The sequence below is a fragment of the Mesoplodon mirus genome (assembly GCF_964341445.2).
Source record: "Mesoplodon mirus genome assembly, chromosome: 3".
NCBI classification, from domain to species: Eukaryota; Metazoa; Chordata; class Mammalia; order Artiodactyla; family Ziphiidae; genus Mesoplodon; species Mesoplodon mirus.
This window is the reverse complement of record NC_138978.1, coordinates 114,082,171-114,101,388: the sequence shown is the minus strand read 5'-3', so window position 1 is coordinate 114,101,388 and position 19,218 is coordinate 114,082,171. Positions and strand designations below refer to the sequence as shown.

Here is a 19,218-nt window from a genome sequence, read left to right as displayed (position 1 = left end):
CTGGAGGGGGAGGGGGAGAAGCAAGTAGCAAATGATGGAATTGAGTTGTTGTTTTTTTTTTTTTTTTTTTTTTTTTTTGCGGTACGTGGGCCTCTCACTGCTGTGGCCTCTCCCGTTGTGGAGCACAGGCTCCGGATACGCAGGCTCAGCGGCCATGGCTCACGGGCCCAGCCGCTCTGCGGCATGTGGGATCTTCCCGGACCGGGGCACGAACCCGTGTGCCCTGCACTGGCAGGCGGACTCTCAACCACTGCACCACCAGGGAAGCCCTGGAATTGACTTTTGTTACCATATGTGATCACATGATTGCCAACCTCCTCTACCCCCTCCCCCAATTAATTACTGCGTGTAATTCAAATAGTGGTAAAAATAATGTCTCATGTTTCACTTTCTCTAATGTGTTTAAGGAGCTCTGAAGAGTTCTGAAGACCATCTTATTGAAGGGGAAGGGCCAGGTGAACCTGCTCTGCATGAGGTACTGGGCAAGTCACTCAATGTCTATAATCTCCTAAAAGGGAGATTGCCTATGGTTTGTTCAGTGACTCGCTCACTATCATGGAATCAGAATAAACTGGCAGTCTGTTAGACTTATTTTTGGATCCTTGTACAACAGTCTATACTGCTTTTATTTTATATATATTTACATTTGTTTACATGTTTACACTCATTACTCTATAACCAAGCTCAGTCTTCCTTTATACCTTTTCTGTTTGGGGTAGTAGAGAAATTTTATAGCCCACAGCCAGATGTATCTGGAAGAGGAGTGGAACATGGAGGATACCTTATAAATTAAACCAGCACATTTAATAAAGTGTAACTTCTCATACTTACAATTAATGGGTTTTTTTCCCCTTTATTTTCTAAAGGCTGGCTTTTCTCCATTACTCTGCTATCAAAATCAAGAACTGCCTAATGGGTCTGTCAAGGAGGCTCCAGTTCCTACTCCTGCCCCTCTGGAGGTCTCAAGCCCAGATACTACAGAGGAAGTAGCAGATCATAAGCCTAAACTCTGCAGGCTGGTCAAAGGTGAAGATGGCTATGGCTTTCACTTAAATGCGATTCGGGGTCAGCCAGGCTCATTCGTCAAAGAGGTATGGTGATCTGGTTCCAGCAGCCCAACGAACAGTCACAATTAGGAGAGTCCCAGTTTCTCCCACTCACTGATGGCTCAGTAAAAAGGTTACATTGAAGGCTTACACCGAGGGTCTCACGTGGGTTCAAATAAACACCATTATGGTCTTGTACCCTTTAAGATAGGTACTAGTACATCCTAAGCTCACATCTTTCATTTCTTAAACATCTGTTCCACCTAATTGTCTCTATAGATACTTTCAAATCAAATACTGTAAACAGAGTGAGTTGACATGACTGTGGTGACAGTCACTAAATATTATGGGAGTGATACTTGTTTGCTTCTGTGCATAATGCCCTTACCCTGCAGGGACTGACAGTGAGAAGACTATCTCTACAGCTCTCAAGTTGGGAACAAAGAAGGCGGACCTATGAAATCTAATGCCTTCAACCCAGAAGACATATGATATTCAACCACTGTGACACTACTCATTTGAGTACGGAAGTTGTAGCTTTCATAAGGAGAAAAGCAATAGAGAACCATTCTCAACTTCTCTACCTCAAGGAGAAATAATAACATGATTAAAAATAAATTCTCAATGTCCTCATCTCTCCTCTGAAGAATAGCTAGTCTAACATTCTGTTATCTGTGTTTGGAAGTGATAACTCAGAACCTCTGCCCACAGGTACAGAAGGGTGGCCCTGCTGACCTGGCTGGGCTAGAGGATGAGGATGTCATCATTGAAGTGAATGGAGTGAACGTACTGGATGAGCCCTATGAGAAGGTGGTGGACAGAATCCAGACCAGTGGCAAGAATGTCATACTCTTAGTCTGTGGAAAGAAGGCCTATGATTATTTCCAGGCTAAGAAAATCCCTATCGTTTCCTCCATGGCTAATCCACTGGATGATGCCCCTGATCCCGAAGAAGGAACGCCGGAGGAAGCAGAGCAAGACTCACACATGGCAAAAGAACGAGTGAGTGGTGATACATTTCTTTTAGTAATCTAACTAACCAGAGTCTAGTAAAGTCCTTAATAAGTGCACCCTGTGTCTATGTTTACCACAGATTTCCTAAAATACTAGAAAATTACAGTGTAAAGAGAGCTAGCAAATTTATTTATCATGGCAGAGAGGAGATGGTATAAGAACAGCAAACATCTTATTTTTCATAGCATGGAGTTGATGGTAACTTATCAAAATTATAATGGGAACCACCAGAAGAAACTGAATCAGACTATTTATGTACAAATTCTGGATCTACCATTTATCAGCCTTAGGTAAATGGATTTATTCTCTGTGCCTCAGTTTCCCCACCTATAAAACAAGGATAATTTGTCAGATTGTTATCAGGATTATATTAATTAAGACTGTTAAAGTGCTTTGAGCAGTGCCTGCTTCATGGTAAGCATGAAAATGAATGGTGGTGGTTAGTGACAGTATTGTTTTTAAAATAATTGGCAGATATTCAAGTTTTATTACTGGGGAAGAGTAAGCATTATTCCGTATGTATTTGGATTAGATAAATTCCTTGGTAAGTCTTAATTTCTTTTCACAGGTGAACTTGAGGTCCAAAAGTAAACTGACCTAAGTTCATAAAGAAAATGTATGGCAAAGCCAAGACTCTAAAAGTTTTATATTCTTTCTGTTACATTATTTCTATTGATTGGTAATACAAAAAACAAATACTCACTTTTAATGAATACATGCTGTCTTAGTCTGTTTGGGCTGCTAAACAAAATAGCATAGACTGGTTGGCTTATAAACAACAAACATTTATTTCTCACAGTTCTCGAGGCTGGGAAGTCCAAGACCACGGCACTGACAGATTCAGTGTCTGGTGAAGGACCTCTTCCAGCTTGCAGACTGCTGACTTCTGGCCGTGCCTTCACATGGAAGAAGGGGCTGCAGAGCTCTGGGAGGCCTCTTTTATAAGGGCACTAATCTCAATCATGAGAGCTCTGCCCTCATGACCTAATCACCTCCCAAAGGCCCTGCCTCCTAATAACATCACCCTGGGGAACAGGATTTCAACTTACCCATTTTAGGGAGATACAGACTTGCAGACCATTGCATACATGATAGCCATTGACCTTGTATTCTAGGTGTCTTTAAAAAATTCTATAACAACTCTATAGGAAGTCATTATAGTACTATGCTAACTTTACAGAAAAGAAATTATACATATATGGACCTTAAGAAATCTGTTAGTGTCAAACAGCAAACTGGAAACAAAGCCAAGTACAGAATTCAGGTCACCTGGCTTCTAGTGAGTGACTCTACTCCCTGATTTAAGTCATGCAACTCTGGAATAGATCATCCATCTCCTGATGTTCACACTCTTACCACTTATAGATCCTTTGTTTTCTTTTGCACAGGCCCACAGTACAGCCTCTCATTCTTCTTCCAATTCTGAAGATACAGAGATGTGATGAGAACAAGTAATAGCTTTGGCTGATAGCTGTTTCTGGGTATTTAATAGGAATCTTTTCCTAAGGAATGAGCTACCACCGGTTTACTGTCTCTGTTAGAGAAGAACTCCTCTGGAAACCAGTTTGTCATGTGCGATTGTCTTCTGTTGTCATCTGTTTTAGGGGCGGCTACTGCAGATAGCTTACTTATGGTCAACTTAGGAAAAGTTAAGGCAGGAGCCAGATGCTTTTCATTTGATTTCTTTCAAGCTTCAACTTAACTACATTTCTCCGTATGCTGTTATCTCTTCTGTAGGTTCCTAGAGCACCAAAGATGATTTATAAATTTGTATATGTGAGAACTGCTAATTAAAGTACCTGAGCAGATAAGCCTATTAAAATTATCCTTTGTAAGAATGTTGTTGTTGCTAAAATAAATGCCATTAAAAATGCCTTTTGAGTATGCTTAAATTTTGCCTGTTAGCTGATGTAACCTTAATAGTGCTTTTGTTTTTGGTAAACTTTTTATGCTTTAACCTACATGTTGCCTCTAGAAACCCAAAACACAATAAAACTCAGAATAAGATCTGAGTAATAAAAAGAGACTTCCTGGTAATAAAATTCAGGATTTTTTTAAATTGCATATCTGAGTGTTCTAAAATTTTCCAACAGCTTCCTTTTACAGATGAAGAAATTGAGTCGTAGGATAGGAAAGTGACTTATTCCAGTTAGCAGTTATTCATTGTTGTACCCCACAGCACGAGGGGCAAATGAAAAGAAAAAATGAGATATCATCACTGACTTGAATTTAGGGTAATTCACTTTTAAATAATAAGTTGAAAGGAAATCAAGAAAAATGACATACTTTGAAGTCTCTCTTGGTAGACTCTAGTTCAGCTGCATACCATTCGTCCCCAGGACAGATAACCTCTTGGTTATTTTAAGGGGACAGGGGTTGGGGAGGAAGGGTGGGATGCCAATTCATATTAGATCACACAAGCATAACTTTTTAACCAAGCTATCCTCGATAAAATGATGCTAAGTCCAAAGTGTTAACAATCTCTGATTTTAATGATAGTCAATCTCAAGGGAACATCATAACCTTCTCCATGTGATCCTTGACTTGAACAGAATCTCATGTGTTTGGCCCAGCTACCTTAGATCTCTCTTAGCCCAGAATTCCAGTGTATTTTCTCCCCTTAGTTTCTTGGCTCTGTCCAGTCCCACCACCCAGCATACTGCACCAGCCTCAAACCCAAACAGGGTGCTCTTGGCTGAGTACTAGCTTGAGTTACTTCTCTCTCTCATTTCTGTGATCATGAGTAGCTGGTGCTACTCATGATCACAGTATCATCGGAGGAGGAAGGTATAAGCTGGAGGTAGAATATGCTACCATAGCATTTTGTTTGTTTAAAAAATGTTAGGCCCCGGTCCCCTCCATTTTTTCCCTCTTATATCCAAATTCTGACACCACTGGCCTGTAGCAGTCTATAATAGCCATGAGTTCAAGGTGCCATATGCTTCTCTGGTGCCTGTTTGTGGGCCAAATAGAGGAAGAGTATGCTGGAGAGAGCACTGACCAGGAAGATGACATCAAACCAACGGTGATAGAAGTTGAACTGTAGCTCTCCAAGGACTTCGGTGACTATGGTGCGGTACTCCAGAGGCATGCTCATTCGGATCAGCAGCACAGAGGAGACAAAGTACATGCCCTGTAAGTCAGATTAATCAAGAAGTCCCTTTGAACGTAGTGACAGACAAGTCCCAGGACATTGTTAAAATATTTAAAAGTATAGAATACATTTCTGGCATTTTACAGCTGTACACATAAAGCTAGTTCGTTAAACTTACCATTATCTGTGCTAATAGTAGGACAATGACATTGGAGGACTTACTGCTGGATATGGCATAAAAGAACTGTCAAGAAAGGGAGGAGAGATGAATTTATATGGTACTGCTAGATTCCTGTGTCAAAAACATTAAGTAGTACAGTTAACATTTAATTAAAAATGTCTCTTCCATGCCACAATCCTTTATAGAACCATTCATATGATTAAGGCTATAAATAAGATATTTAAATAGACTGCCCCAAAAGGATCCAGTTATACTTTTCCCATATGGGTAAGTTGGTGGTTTTAGGTATTATAACATGAAAGGATTCCACCTTATCAGAAACTATGTGATACATATGATTTTAACATCATTATAAATCATTAAAACAAATTACTCCAGGCCACTCCAAGCCCTTGAAATTGTTACTAGGCTCCCTGAGCTCTTCCTAAAATTGTGCTAGATGCTTGGTGATCCCTTCTCCCCTCCCAACCTCTTCTCTCCTTTCAAACAATTCTTGGATTTTGAAATCCCTACCCCTTCTGCCAGAGAGGATTCACCTTCCAGCTCCATGAAGCCTTCCTATGTTGATCAGAAAACAGCTGAACATTCTGCTTCTCCTACTTCCATATCCTCCTTACAAGCAACTCTCACAGTTATTCTTCTAACCTCAAATACTATCTCATTTATTCATTCCAAATACCTGCTCAGTACCTACCATGTGCCACGTTCTGTTCTAGATGCTGGTGACATATCAGTGAATGAAGCAGACTGTGATCTCATTCTGTGACCTTTGGTAACTAACTGTACTTATCTGATTGGTGTATGATGTAAATACATCATCATCAACTTATGTATTAGTTTAACTTTTTCTTTTATTCTGTTGTATGTCTTTTAAATATTTGCGACTGCTGTTTAAGATCTCAGAAGGCAGAAATGTTAATTAGGTAAAATCATCTCACAGTGCCACATGTAATTAAATTAGTACTTTTAAACTCTGTGATACAACCTACCTTGGTAAGAGTGATCAGCAGTCCTCTGATAGACGTGACAATGATTATTCCAACCAGAATGAAGGAAATGTGTTGGGACCAGAACTTCACCTGTCAACACAATAGGAAGGAAAAATATTTGTTAAATCTCTGTTCAGAGAGATGGGAAAGCTAAGAAGATGCATTCTTATCACTTATGTAGCTGTGAGAGGGAACTTCATTAGCAAGTAAGTGGCAGTGAAAACATGTACAGGAAGACTGCAGTGGATATCTTAACTAGCAGACTTAAAACTGAAGGACAGAAGAAAGAAAGTGCAATGAAGTGATGAAAATAACCCTAATAACCAGAAGAAACACAAAGCTAATAACACAGCTTCAAGTGAAAAGCATGAATTAAAAGGAAACTAAATAGCAGCCTGATAATTTTTAATATCTGTGAATGACAGTTCTCTGATCACCCAAAACTATAAGAAACTTTTCTTCTTATAATAAAAGAATATGTAGACATTCTCAGCTATAGTCTAGGAAATAGCTGACCTTCATCTGAATCACATGATGATACCTTCTTCTCCTCTTGGATTGCTTCAGAGTGAGAGGCAGCTGTGATACCCTGTGCTTGATTCAGGGCTGAAAAGCATCTGAGGGGGAGCTGCATTGCTAACATCTAAGAGATGTTATTCAGAATTATGAAACGTGAAGTATGTATATAGATGAGTTATAGATGGAATACATATACACACACAGCAGCTAGCCTTAAAGCACTGATAAGGGCATTTCTAAAACCTCACCCCAGTAAAAATATTTAAAAGAGGAAAACACATGTGAAAAAAGAGCGAAGCATACTTTACCGTATAATTTATACACTACCTGAAGGAAAGATACCATGCTCCTTCAAAAAAGGATACACTATTGATCTATCATCAAAAAAATGTGTGCTTTGAGCTGTTTCTCAAGGACTGGAGCTCAATTTGCTCTGGTGTATTTTCATTTTATCCAGCTACCAGGGGCATGTCCAGCAGAGACGGCTGGCTGGGGGTAGCATGCAGTCTGTGGCCAGGATCATAGCACAGCTAAATGGCACTCATAGGGACTAAGAACATGACATTGGTCTTATTATCAAAGTGCTAATCAGCTAGAATCATTGGCTATATATATACCTGGAAAATATACTATTCTACAAATAAAGACATTAAACTTAAATTGGGACAAGAGTGTGTTTAATAACAGTGGTATTATAAAACATGTAGAAAGACGATTAAAAAACCTTTGTGCACAGGTGACAGTTAACATTTTTAGCTCAAAACCCACATGAATTAATTGATACAGTTAATTTTTTATAGCAGAAATCATTTCAGTTCTAACACAAAAACACTAATTAGTATTTAATTTTCTACCAGAGGAATCAAAGGTGAGTTATGTTTGAAGATGTCATCAAGTATCACAGAGAGAAGTATTTGAATATTTGTTATGGAGAAGCTGGTGAGTGGTAGCTGCTACAGAGAAGAAGAGGAGGAACTACAGAAATAATCACTCTCCATGACAATAATAATTGCCAGTCGTTACTTATGGTTTTATGCCCTTTACGAATTTGCCATATGAATATGCCAAATATATGCCAAATATAGAGGACAGTGAGAAGAATGAAAGCAGAGCAAGCACCTAGAATAAGGAGTTAGAATCTAAAGAATTGTAATTTAGAGCAGATAAAATAGAAAGAAACATAACAAACAAGGATTTTGATACAACTCTTACATCAAATTGGATCCCCAGATAATTCACAGTGATCTCAATGCCTCTTGTGACTGGATCAGTTTTCCCAACTCGGTCAAAAACGATATTAATGGTTGCCTGCAGAGACACAGACCTTTACATTAGAGTATCTCAATAATCACCATTTTAAAAAATGATTCAAAATAATGAATTAATCACCAAATGTACCTTACAGGTGGATATTCCTAAAAATGCAATTCTACTCTCAATCTAAATCATATATAAGAAATCTATTTTGGCTATTCACACATAGGCAAACAAAAGTCCCTATCTACACTATCTTTCTTTTCTGTAGAGTATAAAGGGGAATAAGGCTATGACATATACAACTTAATTTAATAGGATCCAGAAAGGAAACATTTTGGTAGACGAACTCAGGGTAAGAGAATCAAGGAATTCCAGGGTCATTCCCTGTGGTTATTTTCTGACAGCTCTAATAGCAATCACTAAAACAAAAAAAAGAGAGTTATAGCTGACAAGCCAACAAAGAAGATCAAATGGAATTAAGAAAAATACCCAATTAATCCAAAAGAAGGAAGAAAAAAAGGAAAAAGGGGAAAAAAGAACACATGAGATGAATAAAGACATACAGCAACATGGTTGTTTTAAACTCAACCATATCGATAATCACATTAAATATAAATGGTCTAAACCAGGGGTTGGCAGACTCTGCCACTGTCACGTAACTGTAGCTACAGACAATATGTAGATAAATGGGCTTGGCTGTGTTCCAATAAAACTTTTAAAATAAAAGCACGTTGTGGCTGGATTTGGCCTGTGGGCTACAGATGGCTGACTCCTGGTCCAAATATGACAATTAAATGGCAGAGACCATCAGATTAGATAAAAAAGCAAGTTGCTTACAAGAAACCCACTTTAAAGATACAAATAGGTTAAAAGTAAAAGTATGGAAAAAGATATATTATGCTAACGCTAATCAAAAGAAAGCTGGAATGTCTATATTAATATCAGACAAAGTAGATTTCATAGCAAAAAATAAAAGGGTCACTTCATAAGAATAAAAGAATCATTTCAACAAGGGGCACATAAAGACCCTACATGACATACATGAAGCAAAAAAAAGATAGAATTAAAAAAAAGGCAAATCCACAACAATAGGTGGAAATTTCAACACCCCTCTCTCAGTAATTAAGTAGTCAGAAAATCAGTAAGAGCACAGAAAACTTTAACAATACTATCAACCAACTTGACCTAATTGACACTTGCAAGCCATTCCACCCAACAGGAGTAGAATACACATTCTATTCAAGTGTACATAGAACATTAACCATGGTTAACCATATTCTGGGTCAGAAAACAAGTCTCAATAAACTTAAAAAGATTCAAAGTATATTTGCAGATCACATGAAATTAAATTAGAAAGCAATTACAGAAAGATATTCAGATGATCCCCAAATATTTTATAACATACTTCTAACCCACAAGTCAAAGAAGAAATCAAAAAGGAAATCAGGAAGTATTTTGAACTGAAGGAAAATAAAAATAAACATATCAAAAAAGTTGCATTTTGTGAGATGCAACTAAAATAGTGCTTAGCAAGAAATTTATAGCGTTAAGAGACCTATATTAAAAAAAAAGGTTTCAAACCAATGATCTTAGCTTCCACTTTAAGAAATTAGAAAAAGAAGACCCTAAAAAAGCAGAAGAGAAATAATAGTAGAAACCAGAAAAACAACAGAGAAAAATCAATTAACTCAGATGCTGGTTCTTTGAAAAGTTCAATAAGATTGATAACTTCTATCGAGACTGATCAGAAAAAAAGAGAAAAGACACACATTATCAATATCAAGAATTAGAGAGATACCAATTCACATACACTAAAATTATTATAATTAAAAAGATAGATAATAAGTGTTGAAGAGGATGTGGAGAAATTGCAACCATCACACATTGCTGGTAGGAATGTAAATTGGTACAGATGCTTTGGAAAACAGCCTGGTAGTTTGGCAGTTTATTAGAAGGTTAAACATATAGTTAGCATATAACCCAGCAATTCTACCCCTACAGGTATATACCTAAGAGAAATGAAACATCTGTCCACATAAAAACTTATACATGAATGCTCACAATAGCATTACTTACAGTGGCCAAAAAGTGGAAACAACTCAAATGTCCATCAACTGATAAGTGGATAATTTAAATTAATGTGGTATATCCATATAAGGAAATAAATATTACTCAGTCATAAAAAGGAATGAAGTACTGATAGAGGCTACAACACAGAGGAACATTGAAAACATTATGTGAAGAAGCCAATCACAAAAGACCACACTGTATGATTCCATTTACATGAAATGTCCAGAATAGGGAAATTTATAGAGACAGAAAGTATCAATAGATTAGTGGCTGCCTGAGGCTGGGGGAGAAATAGGGAATGACTGCTAGTGAGTATGGGATTTCTTTTTGGGGTGATAAAAATTGATTGTGTTGATGGTTACACACTTTGTGAATATTAAAAACCACTGAATTGTACACTAAATGGGTGAATTGTACTGCATGTGAATTATATCTCAATAGAGCTGTTACATAAAAAGAGAATGAGAGAGGTGACATCATTACAGATTTTATAAATATTAAAAGGATAATAAGAGAATGCTGTGAACAATCTTATGCCAATAAATTTGACAACTTCAATAAAAATGGATAAATTCTTTGTAAGACACAAGTACAAAAGTTCACTCAAGAAGAAATAGATAACTCTGAATAAACTTTATAACTATTAAAGAAATTATATTTGTAGTTAAAAAACTCTCTGCAAAGAAAACTCCAGGTCTAGATGGCTGATGAAATCCACCAAACATTTAAGAAAGAAATAATAACAATTCCACACAAACTCTTCTGCTAATTAGAAGAGAAAGAAATACTTCTCAACTTATTCTCTAAGGTTAGACACATAAACCAAACAAAGACATTAACAAGAAAACTACATTCTGGTATTCCTCATAAACATAGATGCACAAATTCTTAACAAAATTTTAGTAAATTAAATCTAACAAAATATAAAAAGAATAATACATCATGGCTAAGTAAAGTTTACTGCAGGAATGCAAGGTCAGTTTAATACTCAAAAATTAATGTAATTCACTATATTAGCAGACTAAAAAAGAAAAATCATATGATCATCTCAATAGATGCAGAAAAGCATCTGACAAAATCAAACATGCTTTCATGATTAAAAACACTCAAGAAACTATGAATAAAAGAAAATTTCTCAGCCTGATAAAGGGCACCTAGGAAAAACCGACAGCTAACATCATACTTAATGGTGTAAGACTGGATGCTTTCCCCCTAAGATCAGGAACAAGATCAGGATGAGTGCTCTATTTAACTCTGTAACTGGAGGCTTTGGTCAGTGCAGTAAGGCTGGGGGAGGAGGAGAAGAAGAAAGGTAGGATGGAATTGTTTATGTAGAAAAATCCTACGAAATTTATAAAAAGCTCCTAGAAATAATAAGGGAGTTTAGCAAGGTTGCAGAATATAAGATCAATATACAAGAATCAATTGTATATCTATATGCTAGTAACACTTGGAAATTAAAATTATAAAAACATTTTCATTTATAATAGCATCAAAAAATTAAATACTTAAGAGATAAGTCTGATGAAAGTTTTGTACACTAAAAACTATTAAACATTGTTGAGAGAAACTAAAGAAGATCTAAATAAATGAAGAGTTGTACCAGGCTCATGAATTGGAAAACTCATTGATCAAGACAGTGTGGTATGGGCAGAAGTAAATATATAAGTTACATATAAATCTCAATAGAAAAAAAGAGAGTACAGAAACAGACCCACACACATATGGTCAATTAGTTTTGACAAAATTGCAAAATTACCTCAATGGAGAAAGGTTACTCTTTTCAATAAACTGTGTGAGAACAATTGGCTATCTATATGAAAAATATGAACTTGGATTCATACTCCAATATCATATTAGAAAATTAACTCAAGATGGATCATAGACCTAAATGTAAAACCTAAAACTATAAAATTTCTAGAAGAAAACATATGAAAAACATCTTTGTGACAAATCTTTAGACAAAGATTTCTTAGATACAACACCAAAAGCATAATCCATAGTAGGAAAAAAAAAAGATAAACTGGACTTCATCAAAATGAAGAATTTCTGGTTTTTGAAAGATACTGCTAAGAGAATGAAAAGCCAAGCCACTGACTGGGAGAAAATATCTGAAAATCACATATTTGATAAAAGGCTTCCAGACTATATTGAAAAACTCTCAAACCCAATAAAAAGAAAACAACCTAATTAAAAAATTGGCAAAAAAGGGCTTCCCTGGTGGTGCAGTGGTTGAGAGTCCGCCTGCCGATGCAGGGGACACGGGTTCGTGCCCCAGTCCGGGAAGATCCCACATGCCGCGGAGCGGCTGGGCCCGTGAGCCATGGCCGCTGAGCCTGCGCGTCCAGAGCCTGTGCTCCACAACGGGAGAGGCCACAACAGTGAGAGGCCCACGTACCAAAAAAAAAAAAAAAAAAAAATTGGCAAAAAATTTGAATAGACACATTGCCAGAGAGGATATACAGGTGGCAAAAAGGCACATAAAAAGTTGTTCAACTTCATTAGACATTAGGAAAATGCAAATTAAAATGATTCAATACCACCTCATACCTATTAAAACATCTAAGATTAAAAAGACTGACTACACAATGTTGGTGAGGATGTGGAATAACTGAAACTCTCAAACACTGCAGGTGGGAATATAAAATGGTGCAACCTCTTTGGAAAAGTTTGGCTGTTTCTTCAAAAGTCAAACATACATCTGCCATATGATCCAGCCATTCTACACTTAAATGCTTTCTCCCAAGAGAAAAGAGAGCATATGTCCAAATACAGACTTGTACAGAAATGTTCACAGCAGCTTTATTGTAATATCCCCAAATTGAAAACAAACAAATATCGATCAGCAGGCAAACAGATAAACAAATTGTGGCACATCCATACAGTGGAACACTACTCAGCAATAAAAAGGAATAGAGAGGCATTACAAAGGGGCCCGAGGAAACTTTTGAAAGTGATGGATGGATATGTTCTCTATCCTGATTGTGGTGATGACTGTTGCACAGGTATATATATATAAACTTATATAAACTTACCAAATTGTATACTTTAAATATGTACAGTTTGTTGAATGTCAATTACATCTCAATAAAGCTGTTAAAAATGTTATGCTCTCCTAAAGGTTGCATCTCAGGAAAAGCCTTTAGTAGCTTAGTTAACTGAATACAATATCTTCATTTATCCTCTCCCACTGAATGAATCAAGATTTTAAAATGTCTGGGCTTCCCTGGTGGCGCAGTGGTTGAGAGTCTGCCTGCCGGTGCAGGGGACACGGGTTCGAGCCCTGGTCTGGGAGGATCCCACATGCCGCGGAGCGGCTGGGCCCGTGAGCCATGGCTACTGAGCCTGCGCGTCTGGAGCCTGTGCTCCGCAACGGGAGAGACCGCGACAGTGAGAGGCCCGCGCACTGCGATGAAGAGCGGCCCCCACTTGCCACAAATAGAGAAAGCCCTCGCACAGAAATGAAGACCCAACACAGCCAAAAATAAATAAATTAATTAATTTAAAAAAAGAATAAAGTAACACTGATTTAAAAAAAAGATTTTAAAATGTCATCTGAATGGGTATTAACATCAATTTATTATAACATTAGATCTGTTAAATCCAGAATCCTCCATTCACCTACACTGATCAAAATTAACTAACAAGCTGACAAAGCTCCTCTTTGTGCAAGCACAGCCCCAGTGGGAAAGTCACCAAACTAGAACGTCAAATCAGCCTTTTCTATAATCACACTGAAATCCATTAATACCTGCAGATGAGTCACAAGTAAAGACAAATAATGCAGTACATAAAATGCACATAAAGAATAGAGCGTTAAGGGAGAGCCACAAAAGAATAAGAGCTGTAAGCACAGAAGATGAACTTATCTGTAGAAATATGTTTTAGAATTAACTTTTTTGGGTATATACAGATTATTAAAAAGGACAGGTGGTTTCTATTCTGAGCTGAAGGTAGGAATTGCGTTATATACAGTCACGTACTCATGCATAATATGGAAAGCAGGGTGTAAAATAAGAAACTTCAATATTCACTCTTCATATATTTCATAATCTAAGAACTTATTCATGATTTCTTTTTTTTTATTAGTCTCTGCTTTACAACAAAGTGAATCAGTCATACATATACATCTGTTCCCACATCCCCTCCCTCCTGCGTCTCCCTCCCTCCCACCCTCCCCATCCCACCCCTCCAGGCGGCCACAAAGCACCGAGCCAATCCCCCTGCGCCATGCGGCGGCCCCCCACCATCCATCCACCCCACGCCCAGCAGTGTATTCATGATTTCTGACAGAATAAAAATGCAACCTCCCTCTTCTAGGTGACCCAAAAAGGAGAGGGTGAAAAAATGAGGCTCAGAGATGTGAAAGATCACATTTTCTATTGACTCAACTGGATTTGGAATTTAGTTACCGGATTTGGAATTTAGTTCAATGCCTCAACCAAACTCAATTTTCTCTCTCTGCCATTACCAGGGAAAATCACCTAAATCCTGACAATTAAAAATAATATACTTACCATGAAAATTTTCCAAACACAGTAAATAGAGAAAAAGTAACCCAGAAAATTAAAATATTTCCCCTTGAAAGTTTTGGAGTATTCTATTCTCTCCTGAGGGAAAACAAACACAAAACATGGTTAGTCTCAGCAAAATTACATTTATATTCCACAAAATTCCTGCCTCTTTGAATCACTGTTCAGGCTAAGAATTAAAACCACACATGATAATAATAATAATATTAAAATAACAGTAATAGTAGTGGTGGGAAAAATTTATTGAATGATTACTTTAAGCCAGAAATTAGGATAAACACCTTACATGCATTATCTACTTTAATCTTCATAAAAACTCTTATGAGATATGTTCTCTTTAATTTTACAGATGAGAAAACAGAGGCTTAGAGAGGTTAAATAGCTTGCTTAAGGTTGCAGAGCTAGTGAGTAAGGGAAGTTAGGCTCAGGTCTATCTGTCTTCAAAGCCTATGTTTACCTCTATCCTACATGGCTATTCCTGTGAAGTAATCCTCAAAAAGGATTAAAATAGTTTGAACAACCTTAACTAATAGATTTTGCATATTTAAATTACATTGCATTTTAGGTGTACAAAGGAAAGTTACTTCTTGTAGTTAGGTCCCTTTTTTTTTTTTGCGGTACGTGGGCCTCTCACTGCTATGGCCTCTCCCGTTGCGGAGCACAGGCTCCGGACGTGCAGGCTCAGCGGCCATGGCTCACGCGCCCAGCCGCTCCGCGGCATATGGGATCTTCTTGGACCGGGGCACGAACCCGTGTCCCCTGCATCGGCAGGCGGACTCTCAACCACTGCGCCACCAGGGAAGCCCGTTAGGTCCCTTCTTGATCCAGATCCTTTAAAATAGGGCTAGACCACAGCAGACTGGTGTCTTACTGCTCTTACACTATTACTAACTTGCAAGAGAATAAAAAACAGAGGAGCTACCATAGGAGCTACCCTCTTGATCCTGGATCATCAGTAGGAAGTGGTGTGTGCCACCTTCCTAGATGATTAAAAGCCTCTTCTGACTATCCCACTAATTTCTATTTTTGAGAGTGTTCCATTAAGGGTTTTGCTACTGGTAGGAGCAATGTTACAAAGGGTGCAGCCATCAGTGCTTCATGGCTGATATTGAAGCTATGAGGTGCCTCTTAACATGGCTTGGCCATAGAGGATGCTAAAAAGCTATTTAGTCTTGTTTTCTCTTCAATCATATTAGTAAAAACCACACTTCAGTTTCCTTGCTCCGTACCTTGGTAGCATATAGATCAGCCGTTTCCAGGAAAAGCTGCCTGCTTAGTTCTTCCAAAGCATCCACTTCCTGTTGAATAAGAGTAAGATCTGGCACAAAACGGGCATCAAGGTTTAAATCACATAGAAGTTTCAAGGAATAGCAATAAAGAAAGCATTTGCTTTTGCTTTCTTCTACAGTGGGTCCTAGGAACTGCCCATATTTTCAATTTCCTGCTTATAGCCAGCAGTACTACTTTAGCACAATTTTTCCAACCTCAGACACAGGTGTATAAAAGTTTTTCCATCAAGAGCATCACCACCAAACACCTACCACTCAGTTTCTCACTAGCTCAAGTGGCTCAGAGAGATGGTTCTGTTTATTTTTGCTTTATCTAGTTAGATTAAGTCAAATGTAATCTTTGGCATCTCAAAAGGTTACATAGTAAGAAAAACACCTATCATATAGCAAAGTTTTCTCCTGAAATATCTGAATAAATACAATGATAGGGAAGGGAACTAATGTTTACTGAGTTCTAATACAGGCTGGGATTTATAGACATTACCTTCTTTAGTTCTTTACAGATATTATCTTCTATTATTTACAACAATCCCATGAGATAGGTGTTATTATCCATTTTGCAGATAAGGAAAGTAAAGCTCAGAGAGTCAAATAACTTGCTCAAAGTCACACAGCTAATAGGCATGGAAGCAAAGTCAGATCTGCCTTACTCCAAGGGCTGCTCTTTCCATTACGCTATGCCACTTTTGAAGAACTCAGTGAGGTCATGTGATTATCCTCTCCATTTAGGAAAGGACTCAGAGATCTTAAATAATCCCGACACTTTTTTGACTTGACTTAGTGTTGCTAAGACAGCTTAAACCTAAACTTTGGCCTTTATGAATTTTTAAGTAATAAAAATAGTAAAGACAGCCCCTTCTAAAACAGAAGCATTGGCTTTAATCCAAATCTTCCCTCCTCTCTGTGAGTTTACCCAAATCAGCAAATGCCCTTCAGTTCCTTCCTCAGTAGTGGCTGCTGTTGGCATGGTCCAGGCCACTGAATAATGCGGTTTAATGAGTTACACGTTTGGCTCTTCCATGATTAGGCAGTAAGCTCCTTGAGGAGAGAGGCTAACCTCTGCTCATCATTTTACCCCTTAGCACTCTGTCTGGAAATAGGAGACGAGAAATGAATTTAAAGTCATCTTTTTTTTCTCTCTCCTGTGGTCATCCTACTTTTTTTTTTTCTTTTTCTAATTCTTACCTTCATTTCACACCAGAAAGATATATCATAATTTATAGCAAGAATAGGTTACATTCTTTTCCTCCAGTTGAGGCACAGGGGAATCTGTTCTTCCTCAGGCCAGAGAATGAAGCAGGAATATGCTATTTCACCTCTAGTCCCCCACCCCAAATTCCGGCTTAATAACCTGGTAGCCACAAAGAGATTTGGTTACTCAATTTGGGAATCAGTTTAACACTGCAACCAGCTGGGCCAAGACAAGTCCATTATCCCAATCTCCTTGATTCTTTAAACCAAAAAGTCACTGGAGATACAGAGCTGCTTAAAAATTGTTTGTTTCTAAAACTGACTGCTTTAGAAATGGGCCCTTACAATCTCATATACAAACCATCCATTTGGGGGAGGCATTGTTTTGTGGTGGTTTTGCAGAGGTGGGAAATACAATAGTGTAGTGGAAAGAACTGAGGAGACCACAGTTCTGGTCTTATCTTTGCCACAAGCCATTGTGTGACAACTTCTCTCGGTCTATTTTCTCATCTGTAAAATGGAAAGACTGACGTGTTAGGACCCCTTCAGTTCAAAGACAATGGTTTTATTATTTTATGATCTTCTATGGCTGTTGGAAAGATGACTGTACACATTGTATTTCCTAAGCCCAGCCCTGGCCAGCTGAACTCTGTTGCAGTCAGGTATCTTAGAAGAGAATATCCCAATACTGTTTTTTCTTCTGCCCTTGGTCCAGAGTTGAGAAAAAGAATCAAGCAGAGGGATAAAGGATACTTTCACTTCCTGGTGCTGAAGTGGTAACACTCTTTATCATTCCCCAGAATCCTGATGGTTTGTTATGCACCTCCCCCTTCTGGAACATAGTCCTCCGTGTCATTGCCATCCTGAAATAAAATATAAAACCTCAGCAAGGAAGCATGGACCCTCGTAGTCCATTCTCATCTGCTTTCCAGTCTCATAACTGCTCCTTTCATTTGCTGAGCTGTTCAGGGAAGGATTCAAATTCTGGAGCCCCACTTTTCCACCACTTACAACTGAGGGAAAAGCATACACTCCCAGAAGGAATGTGGAATAGGTGAAGGAGCACAGAATTGGAGTAGGCAATAAATTTGAGGACTGGCTCTACAACTTGGAAACTGTGAGACCTTAGAGTTTTCATTTCCTCATCTCTGGATGATTGTGAAGATCAATGAAATAATATATTTAAGTATTAACATTATCATTTAAAAACAAAATAAAACAATAGCTAACGTGCCTAGCTAAAGGATCAGGTACAGGGTAGGAACTCAATAAATGTTTTTTTCTTTCCTTTTTAAAAGCAGACAAAAGAAAAACAAACAAACAAAAACCTCGGAAAATCACATAAACCTGGCCTCTTCTAAAACACCATTCTCCCTTTAACGACAGTCTCCCACTACTACCGAGTAAATCAGTGGGAAACTTGTCCTTCCGCTTGTCCTGTCAGTCTGTGGAAGGACCTACCGCCTCAGTGGTGGCTGCTGCCATGTTCCAGCCCACCACATAGAATAGGGTCCTTGTGAGGAAAAACAGATCATTTGTGCATTAATGGCTACTTGAAGAGTACAATAGGCCAAGGCCTACAGGCTTAAAATAAAGCAGAATGACTCTAATAAAAAGAGTTGTAGAACTAAAGAAAAATTTAACTCAAGGTTAACCTCAAAAGGATGACAAGAGATCGAAGTGGTAAGGATAAAGAAGCAGCATTGGTATTCATGGTTAGGACCAATACAAATGGAACCAATGGTAACAAATACCAAATGGTATTTTTGTGGGCTAAATTCTTTAAGCCATTGGCTAAAATGATATTAACAATAAAGAATATTAAGTGTGTTAGCCACACTGACTTAACTGTTTCCTCCTTAAAATGACCTTTACTGGGATACTGAGTAAATGGAATATAGCTCCCAAGTTGTATTAGCTCCTTCTGCCTTTTCCTTTAATTACACATGTTCACTGTAACTCAGCATTATTGGAAGATGTAGAACAGCCAAGAAGAGGCTCAGACCTAGGGAGATTTTGACTTGGTGAGACTCATA

The 19,218-nt window shown here is 37.9% G+C and overlaps 2 protein-coding genes across 6 annotated transcripts in view; one reads left to right on the top strand and one right to left on the bottom strand.

Annotated features, from left to right (window-relative positions):
- Window positions 1-4,434, top strand: part of PDZK1 (PDZ domain containing 1) — a 32,481-nt gene extending 28,047 nt beyond the window's left edge. For all 3 annotated transcript variants that reach the window (XM_082612691.1, XM_082612693.1, XM_082612692.1), the window contains exons 7-9: window positions 867-1,091; window positions 1,758-2,048; window positions 3,449-4,434. In XM_082612691.1, the coding sequence (XP_082468817.1) occupies window positions 867-1,091; window positions 1,758-2,048; window positions 3,449-3,502 (570 nt within the window). In that variant the 3' untranslated portion in view covers window positions 3,503-4,434. The remainder of the gene's footprint in view (window positions 1-866; window positions 1,092-1,757; window positions 2,049-3,448) is intronic.
- GPR89A (G protein-coupled receptor 89A) overlaps window positions 2,811-19,218 on the bottom strand; it is a 46,998-nt gene continuing 30,590 nt past the window's right edge. The window contains exons 8-16 of one of the 3 annotated variants that reach the window (XM_082612696.1): window positions 17,936-18,045; window positions 15,932-16,020; window positions 14,688-14,780; window positions 8,056-8,151; window positions 6,325-6,414; window positions 5,333-5,398; window positions 5,062-5,193; window positions 3,417-3,482; window positions 2,820-2,956 (exon numbers count right to left, since the gene is read on the bottom strand). In XM_082612696.1, coding sequence (XP_082468822.1) covers window positions 3,420-3,482; window positions 5,062-5,193; window positions 5,333-5,398; window positions 6,325-6,414; window positions 8,056-8,151; window positions 14,688-14,780; window positions 15,932-16,020; window positions 17,936-18,045 — 739 coding nt within the window. In that variant the 3' untranslated portion in view covers window positions 2,820-2,956; window positions 3,417-3,419. Of the gene's footprint in view, window positions 3,483-4,533; window positions 5,194-5,332; window positions 5,399-6,324; window positions 6,415-8,055; window positions 8,152-14,687; window positions 14,781-15,931; window positions 16,021-17,935; window positions 18,046-19,218 lie in introns of those variants that run through there. The other 2 variants (XM_082612695.1, XM_082612694.1) reach the window with 2 other exon arrangements.